Source organism: Pygocentrus nattereri, chromosome 20 (assembly GCF_015220715.1).
Source record: "Pygocentrus nattereri isolate fPygNat1 chromosome 20, fPygNat1.pri, whole genome shotgun sequence".
In the NCBI taxonomy this organism is placed as follows: domain Eukaryota; kingdom Metazoa; phylum Chordata; class Actinopteri; order Characiformes; family Serrasalmidae; genus Pygocentrus; species Pygocentrus nattereri.
In genome coordinates this window covers 29,000,527-29,010,552 of record NC_051230.1, presented here as the reverse complement: position 1 = coordinate 29,010,552, position 10,026 = coordinate 29,000,527, and the positions used below count along the sequence as shown (strand labels likewise).

The following is a 10,026-nucleotide window of genomic DNA, read 5'->3' as shown; positions in this document are numbered from 1 at the left end:
GTTACTGATAAACTCTAACTACTGTAAGAGAATTGCATGGCCAGTATATCCTAGGGTTATTGGTTTTTAAGGGTCAAGGTATGAAAGGGCATTTACTCTCCTTGACATATTTTAAACCCCAGTCAATCTGCATTTGTCCTCCTGTACTTTAAGTAAATGTTACACTGAACTACAATTCACGTCTCTGTGTATCTCTGAACGTACCTGTGTGCTTTTGTGTGGTATTGGTGGTATATTTCCTGGGGTGAAACTCTCCAGGTGGCATAGGTCGAGCTCAAACCTATTCGAATGCTTAAGAAAGGTCACACAGGCAGCAATTCAAATGAGTGAATATTTGCAAAAAAGTTTATCCATTTGAACATTAAATACCTTATCTTTGTAGTGTATTCAATTCAATATAGGTTGAAAAGGATTTGCATTGGATCATCGTATTCTGTTATTTGTTTTACACAACGTCCCAACTTCATTGGAATTGGGGTTGTACATTATTTCGTACCTATAATAGGTCTGCTACATTTCCTTTAGTTTTTTTTTATGTTTATTTCTTTCTTATTTTTTGTCTTCTCACATAGCCTTAGTTTTGTCTTTTTCAGACATGTCATTTTTTAGTTTTAAGTACTTTTCTGACTCAGAATGGTGAAAAATGGGGAAATGTTCCATTTGCCAAAGAACCATGGAGAATGTTAAGGGGATGCAGAGCTGGAGTTAAAGTGAAGGCAAAGAGGGTAAAAGTCCATCATCCCCTCCATCATCAGGCGGAATATGAGGTCTCTTGGTACTAAGGTGGACGAACGGAACACACTGATCGAGACCCAGTGGGAGAATTGGGAGTGCAGTGTGCTGTGTTTTTTCCAAGACATGGCTTCATGCTGATATTCCGGACTGTAGTATTTGGATTACCAGTTGTCACATCGTGAGGAGGGACAGAGATGCTAAACTAAGAAGGAAGGTGGAGGGGCTGCATTGTTAGTGAATAACAGATCTAGGACATATTGCCCTAAAGGAGAGTCGCTGTTGCCCAAACGCTGAACTTTTAGCTGTTGATTTACGTCCGTAATATCTTCTAAGAGGATTCAGGACTGCCATTATTGTCATTGTTTACATCCTGCTGGCAGCTGATGTGGAAGTACTGTGTGACATCATACTCTTGGCTATCGTGAGACTTCTGACTCTGTACCTGAACTCTTTCATTGCCATTTCTGGGGGTTTTAATCATGTTTCACTCTCCACCAGTTTCCCAAAGTTCCACCAGTTACGGAGAACAGAGTGCTGGATGATCTGTATGCGAATGTTAAGGATGCCTGTATTTCATCTGCCCTTCGTCCACTGGGAAGATTGGACCACAACCTGGTACTAAGTCCTACAAACCAGTCTTAAGACAACTAGTGACTAAGAGGTCAATCAGGAGTTGGCTACCAGAGGCAGAAGTTCTGCAGGTCTGCTTTGAGACCACAGACTGGAGAGTCTTGTGTGAATCAATTAGTGGAGACATGAACAAGATGACTGCATAACTGATTATATCAATTTCTGCGTGGACACTATTGTTCCAGCAAAGTGGGTGCATTGTTTTCCCAACAAACCATGGATCACCAAGGACCTGAAGGAACTTTTGAACAAGAAGAAGCAGGCTTTTTGGTTGAGGGATTAGGAATCACTGTACAGAGAGAGCTGAAGGTGAGATTGAGGAAGAGCGAGGCTTTGATTATGCCATTGGCCATGGCCAAATGTATTGGCATACTGAAATGAGTCTAAATTCATATCATATATGGTGAGTGTCTCTTTAGCCTAAACCATGCACTCCCACCTCTTCTCCACACAGAATCAGAACAGCTTCAGTCCACTGCAGGCCTTCCACTGAAGCTTTCAGAAAGAGTGACAAGCTCTTTGTAGCTCCTTATGAGAGAAAGATAACTTGAAACAATATCTATTATACTGACCTGTGTAGAACGTGTTCTTGACGTGTGGGATACATCTTCCTTTGAGCCTCAAGGGTGCAGTTGTGTCCAGAACCTCACTGTAGGGCTCTCCTTTCAAAATATTTGCTCTGCTGCAAGCAGGGCCACTTCTCATACTTTTGTGAGGTACTACTGTCTTGAGTGTACACGTGTGCCATTTTCCAATATTTGATGTTCAGCAATAAGGTATACCCTGATATTCAATTCTGAGCAAATATTGTTATTACATTTCAGACTTCACAATGATGGTGTTTGGAACCAGGAGTCATGATGTCTTTGCAAATATAGACATTTAATTTACTCTCCAAAACCACCAATGAACCCACATGTGTCTTTTGAGATATTCCTGGTGGTAAAATAATGGGAGAGCTGGAAAAATAAGCTTCTTTTGGGGACTCTTTTGCCTCACAACACCCTGAGTGTACCTCTGTACCTAAATGTATCTAAAAATAGATTTCAGACTAAATGTCATCATCTCTGACATCAGGCAGTGTTTATAAACATTTCATATAGTAACGTTCTGTGAGGGAGCTTTCAGAGGCAAACTCAGCTTCAGCTGTCTCATTCCTATCACCACCACTGTGAACAACTGGAACTCAACTAGACTAGAATGGAGTATTTCACCACAAACCACTCTGAGGTTTACATAGTAATTGTCACGATGGGCTCCTCCCACTCTTCCGTGTGCTTTCTGTTTTGGTCAAGTCCGTGTGTTTTCTTTGTTTTGAGTCCTTCTCTGCCCGACCCCCTTGTTTGTCTGACACCGCCCCTGATTTGTTTCATCTGTTATCCACCTGTGTCTTGTGATCCCTTGTATCCCTTGTGCTACTTAAGCCCTGTGTTTGCCCCTTGTTTTTTTGCCCCTGGTTGTTGCTGTTCTTGTTTGCTGTTGGTTATTGGTCATAGGTGTTGGATGTTTGATGTTTTGTTTGTATTGATTTGTTTGGTTTCTCTATCGGCATCCGTAGTCTGTTTATTCTGTGTTTCTTTTTCTTATTATGTCTGTCCCTCGTTATATCCATGTTGGCTCCCTGAACCTGGACTGTATTGACTATGACCCTGGATTTGCCCCGAATAAATCTTGCTTTTCTCAGCACATGCATCTGCCTTATCACTCCCCACCGTCACAGTAATTATTTAATAATGCTTACAGTTGGAAAAATGGGTGGAATTGACATTTAAGATCATAACCACAGACCAAAAACCTTTTGATTGAAAATATTGTGATTACGGCACAGTCATGCAACTTTCTTTTTCCTCTTACACTTATAATAACCACAGTATATACTATTTCTGACAATGTGGGTGTAGAAATTGTGAATGAATAATTGTACACAAGTTTGCTGAAAATTACTTTAATATTGGTCTTTAATTGATTTCAAAGACATGTTAAGACTTGGAAGCAAAGAAGCATAAGATATGGCATTCTAATTGCTGTTAGAAGCTCTTAGCAGCAGAGAGACTTCAGACATTTATTTGAGCTCATAGTTGTAACTCAGTGTGCCTCTGCCCACCATGCAGGTACGATATAAGTAAGTGCCAGATTGCACCTTCATGGTGCAGGTGCCCAGATAGTCGTCATAGGTGAGGTCCTTGTCCCACACCTCCAGTTTCAGGATGTCTTTAGCTTTGCAGTTGGGAAAGTAGAATTCGGCACTCCATACAGGGTTGGCATTGTCCTGGCGGAACTCAGACATGCCACCAAAAATGGAGCCACACCAGACTTTGATGTAGGGGTCAGGGGGGCCAATAGGATCGCCGTCCAAGTTAAAGGCTTGCAAGCCCCACACACGGACAGCAGCATCAGTTGGCAACAGGTGAGCTGCTATGACCAGGATGGCCACGCACATTAAACGGAAAGTCTATGGCGTTGTCTGGAAAAAAATGAAGTTATAAGAGTCAATAGAATGGAGCCAGGTTGTCAGCTCTTACAACAGGTTACGAGTGACTGTACTACTACTCTACACTCTTGGGTCTGGTGGGTCTCAGTGTTGTGTATTTTGGGATTTTAATATATTCTTAGTGACAAAACATCTGATCGCACATTGAAATACTTAGCAAAATCAAATACGTGATACTACACTGATCTTCCAGGTAAGTTAATATTAACCCTGCAAGTGTTCAGAAGGAAAGTGTCAACTCGATTCTACAGAGGCTGAAATGAAATATAATGTTAGCCCACTGATAGTTAGTAACATTAATTTTATTAACTTGTCACTACTTTTATTCAGAAAAATAAGGTGTCTGAATATATCATTAAATTATAATAACTTACATGAACTACACTTTTAAGGTTGTTACATTACACTTACCGGACAAACGGGATATCCTGGAAAAAAAAGTCCCCTTTGCTTTTGCTTTTTCAGGCTGTGTTGCTCCGGCGCTACCGTTGCAAGATCGGTGAAGGCGGTTTACAACGCGCTGGACTTTAGTATTGGGAAAAGGGGGCGGACCTGCCAATTAAGTGGGCATACCCAACTTTAACTGTGGTATGCACAAATTCTGGTTCCAAATCTGACAACATGGCAGAAGAAATTAAGCTTAATTAATTATACTTGTGGGTGGAACCAATTTAGTGAGAAAAAAATAGGTCCTTTTATCACTATGTGCTTTCTGGGAGTTCTAGATATGTCACTCACTTTAAATACCAGTGATAGTCTAATTGGGTTTCAGTCAGTTATGTTGGGAAGTTTCAGTTGTTTTATGGAACTGGTAAGACTAGAAAGCCAACATGCTAACAGGCCTATTAGGAATCACAATTAGGCTAACAATTCCCAGAGTTTAAATAGAAAGAACATTTTTTTAATTATATTTAGTTTCTGGGCTCATCCATTTGGTAGAAAAATGCACTTATGACAAGTAATGTGAGAGAAATTTGCTGTTCTGTTCCTAGATCAGTGTTTATAACATTATTATTGATCTTTTTCTAACTCAATATGCTATAAACTAATGCAACCATAGTAAGTTAAGCATTTCTCACTGCCCACCTGCTTGGGTGTGTCCTCATCTTCTCTAAGTAGCTTTTTCATTTGTGTCTTCTGTAACATTCATAGCATTCTTGTGCTTATATCTGACACCCTTGACTAGCAGGAAGATTGGATTTCTTAACAATGGGTGGAGAAGCGTGCCTTGTTTGAGACACTGAAAGTGAAACTAATTCCTGTTGGCTATTTTTTCCACCATCAGCTCTAGTTCTTTTTTACTAATTTGTTTTTCAACATTTGGTTTGATGTGTTTTTTTCTTTTGCTGTCCTATGAGCAAAAATAAATATTGAAAAAAAAAAGGTTAAAATAAATTAAAAATATATCTCACATAAGAAAACAATGAAGATTATCTTAAGAAACTTTTAAGGACATGATAAAGATTTTCTTAGCATAATATCTGAAAACTTCTTAAGGTAAACTGACACCCTTGACTGACAGAAAGATTCTTTTTCTGAACAATGGGTGAAGAAGCATGCCTTGTTTGGGACACTGAAAGTAAAACTAATTCCTGTTGGCTGTTTCTTCCAACGTCATCTGTATTTCTAACACTCTTGTTTTTATGTTTTTAGCCATTTTGCTGTTGGTCCGCTGAGCAGTTTTAAATAAATATTCAAAGTATATGTCATTGCCAACATAAATAAACAATGAAGACTGTCTTAGCGGCTTAGAAAATGGATGGATGAAGACTGTCTTAAGAAAATCTTAAGGAAATCATAGAATCTTAGGAAAATTGTAAAGATTTTCTTAAGACAATATCTGAGAACTTCTTAAGGTTTTTTGAGAATAAGAACATTTTTATGAAGTTCTTAATGTTTGTGTTAAAAACTGTGCCCTTCAAAGCTCCATCCCAGAGAATAACTACATGTAATGGTTACAAATATACTGCCTGATGGTTGAGTCATTGTTTTATGGTAATATTGAGATACAGTTTTGGTCAAAAATGTATTTTAATCTATTCATTTTAGTTCATTTATGCTGGAGGCATATATGGAAAATGTTCTAAACCAAAGTAATTCCCAAAGAAAACTTTTTTTTCCAGATTGACCATTATTTTACCATCATCAGTATTACACTCTAAAAGTTCAGTGGTGGTTTTGGATAGTAAATTTAAATGGCTGCATTTTTCTTATTGACATTGGGACCCCTGGTTCATTAGCACCAGTGTAAGGAAGTAGTAGTCAGTATGTTTCTTTACCATTTAAGTATTTCACATTAAACCACTTTGCTTACATCTCAACCATTGAATTTTGCCTTTATTTTTTTGTTTTGTAACTGTAAAGAATTTTAGAATATGACAATTATGACAGAGACATAATTATCTCTGTGTTTATTACCTTTTATTTTCACTACACCTTCTAATCATTTTGGAACTGAGGATGCTATCTCTTGCAGGTTTGCAAGTGGGTCCTAGTAACACTGGCTGTGGGCACTGATGCACCTCATACCATGACAGATGTTGGCTTTTGGATCTTTCACTGATAAAAGGCTGGATGACCTTTCATCTTTGGCACCAAGATTGAAGTGTATGTTTTTCCGAAAAACAAGCTCACCGCAGCATCTTTCGGATCATCATTGAGATGAGCTCAAATAAACATCCCAAGTCTCTCAGCTGCTAAGAGCTTCTAACAGCAATTAGCCATATCTCATGCTTCTTCACTTCTAAGTCTTAACATCTCTTTGACATCAGTTAAAAACCAATATTAAAGTGATTTTTAGCAAATTTGTGTACAATTCTTCACTCGCACTTTCTACACTCACATTGTAAGAAAAATATGCATTGTGGTTATTATAAGTGTAAGAGAAAAAAGAAAGTTGCATGACAGTCTTTACAACCATTTGTGAAAGAACAGGTCGTTCTAAAGAGCTCACTCAATTCGAGCATGGTAATGTTGCGACAAGTCAGTTCGTGAAATTTCTTCCCTCCTGAATATTCCACAATCAACTGTGAGTGGTTTTATTGAAAAGGGGAAGCATTTAGGAACCACAGCAACTTAATCACAAAGGGTCCAACAAACAGTCTGCTGACTCAATAACTGCAAACCTCACTCTGCTTGGTTCGTCTGAAAATAAGACGGTGTGCCTTCTTCCTCGTTCCAGTCTCTCAGGAGACTACAAACTGTATTTATCACCTCAATGAAGTGAACTGTGACTGTATACTGTATAATAACACAAACATTGGATCTATAATGACTTCAAAATCCTGTATAACAAGAGAAAGGCTTTTAAGGAAGGCAAGCTCAGTGAAGTGAGAGAAATCAAAAAAAGCTGTGAGATCAGTAAAGAAGAACAGTATAAGCTTTAAAGAAAAGATTGCGGGGGAACTTGGTGGTAATAATATAAGGGCTACTTGGCAGGGGACGAAGAAATAACACTAGTAAACCTATGTTTTATGTATTGTCGATGATGGTAAAATAGTATTGAATGGTTTGGTTACTATTATGTACCAGTGTGGCTCTACACTATGAATAAATGAAAAAATTTAAATCTTTGTAAAATCTTGAAACAATGAGAGCTGTATCAATTTCATGTCATTTTCTGTGAGGGAGCTTTCAACTTTTCAGACGTCTGCTTCTTCACCACCATTATGAAAAATTTAGACTCAGTATGTTTCCACAGAATGGAGCATTTCACTCAAAACCCTCTGAGTGACTTCGTTTACATCTTGTGGATTGAATTGGGGAGAAATTTTGAGAAAATTAGTTTCATTCATACCCCTTTTAAGAATCCTCAGGGCTGGCCTCACAAACGCCACCACCTCAAGGCACAGTTATACATCTATGCTTTGAGTTATGGTTTGAGTGATTCATTTGTTTTTGTTTGCCATTCAAGGTTCTTTCAAAGGTCTTTGCCAACACCAAAGTTTAAAGGCTACTATACGTTTCCTGACTTGCTTGTCCAGAATGACCATAGCCTGGGCAATTCTGATCTTTATTTTGAGACAATGTATGGTTTTATGGTGGCTTGACATTCAATTATTTTTGAAAGTATAATTTCTCTTTAACAGCGCACAGTTGGTCAGCACATTCACGTTCACAAACAAATGAAGGGGGTTGTTGTTCCTTGCCAGCTTATCAGTACTTGATTGTGGCACTGGCCTTGGCCACATGTGTTGGTGAACTGAAATGACTCTCAGTTTATACCATATTGTTCCCCAAATATGGCCATTTGCCCATCAAGCCTAATCCAGCATGTATGCCTAGGTGCTTCCCTGTGAGATGAGTGACTCCCACTTCTTTTCCACACAGAATCAGAGGCTCTGACTATCCAGAGCAGGCCTTGTATTTGGACAGGACTGAAGCTTTCAGAGTTACCAGCTCGGTGTGTCCCCTTATATGGGAAAGCTGTGAATTGTGGAAAACATACTTTTGGTGCATGGGATCTTCCTTTGATCCTCAAGGGTGCTGTGGTGTCTAGGACCCCATTGTAGGGCTCTCCTTGCTAGAGATTTGCTTTGCAAGCATGGCCACTTTCCATACTTTTGTGAGGTACTATTGTCTTAAGCGTGTATTTGTACCATTTTTTTTACTAATATTTGATGTCAAATCAGAATCAGAATACTTTATTGATTCTAGAGGGAAATTGCAGTTTTTACAGTTGCAACCATTTATGTGAAAGATTAAACACTTTAATAATTCAAAACAAAACAGAAAAATTTGCAATATGTACAGGTTTAAATTCTTGCGAATACAGTAAAGTATTTGGTATATATATATATATATATATATATATATATATATATATATATATATATATATATATATATAAATGTATATAAAGTATAAGGTATATTCAACACAGGACACTGTGGACACTGAAATATGGGCCTTTTTCACGCACGGAGGAGAGGTCGAGTTTCTTGGGAGATTATGTGTAAACTTATTTCCGGTTTCCGCTACGACTATATCTGTATTTTATTTTTCATCATCTTTGGCTGAACTCCTGTGCTTTATGCAGGATGATGTGGTCAGAACTGTGGAAGAGCTATTGAGCACCAAACATGCAAAACTCGATAAGAGTCTCATTTAATAACTCATTTAGAGATCTTTAAATATGTGCCTGTTTAAGAAGTAAATAAACGGTGTCCAACCTGAATTATTGTGTTTAATTACATCCATCTCAGCGTCCACTGCTGTAGACAGGGAGATCCAGGTAATGGCTCGGTGTTACCAGTCCTTAAAGAAAAGCGAGGAACCACAGACACTAGAGGTCCAAAGACTTCACAGAAGTTCGAAGGAGTTGAACCAATTCATTGTTACAACATTGCAGTTCACGAACCCATTTTAATTTACGCAGTTAGATTTACTGTTTTATAAGCTAATTCACAAGCTATTGGGTTTATATCTATCACACATAGCCACATATCTTTCCAGTAGCCACCTGCTGTCATCTGGTCACAGAAGTTCTTTGATGCCAGTCTCGAGCATCTCGTACACGAGCCATGATTTCGGTCCATAACAAAAAACCCACTCAACACACATGACTGTTCAAATGTAGTACAAACTAAACGGCCCATTATCACTGCAATTCAGTCAAACTTCTTCACAGTCGGGGTGATAGGAACCAGGAGTTGTGACATCTACAGTGCAAATATAACCATTTTATTTACTATCCAATACTAGTAAGCCTACATGTATCTTCTGAGATGTTCATGATGATAAAATATAGGGGAACTCTGCAAGAGTAAGCTCTGTTCAGGGACTATTTTGCACCACAACACCCTGCATGTACCTCTCCACCATGAATGTCCCTTTAAAATACATTTCAGGCCAAATTCCATCTTCTCAGATATCAGGCAATGTTCACAACCATTTCATGTAATAACATTCTGTGAGGGAGCTTTTACAGGCATTAAACTCTTCAGATATCTGCTTCCTATCACCACCACTGTGAGCAATTGGGATGGAGCATTTAACATTAAGCCACTCTAGTGGACTACATCTAAAGTACTCAATAATGCAAGTTAGAAAGTGGAATTTCAATTTAAGCTCATGACCACAGACCAAAAACTATTTCCCTCTTACCCTTAAAATGACCACAGTAGTATTTTCTCCTCAAAATGTGAGTGTAGAAAGCATGAACAAAGAAT

General features: G+C 38.4%; 1 protein-coding gene across 1 annotated transcript; it reads right to left on the bottom strand.

Moving 5' to 3' along the window:
* Window positions 1–3,294: 3,294 nt before the first annotated feature.
* On the bottom strand, window positions 3,295–4,984 carry LOC108434475 (protein unc-13 homolog C-like). The gene is made up of 2 exons (XM_037531536.1): window positions 4,943–4,984; window positions 3,295–3,817 (listed from the first exon to the last, which is right to left on the bottom strand). The coding sequence occupies exons 1-2, from the start codon at window positions 4,982–4,984 to the stop codon at window positions 3,428–3,430; spliced, it is 432 nt and encodes a 143-aa protein (XP_037387433.1). The 3' UTR covers window positions 3,295–3,427.
* Between the last annotated feature and the right edge of the window lie 5,042 nt (window positions 4,985–10,026).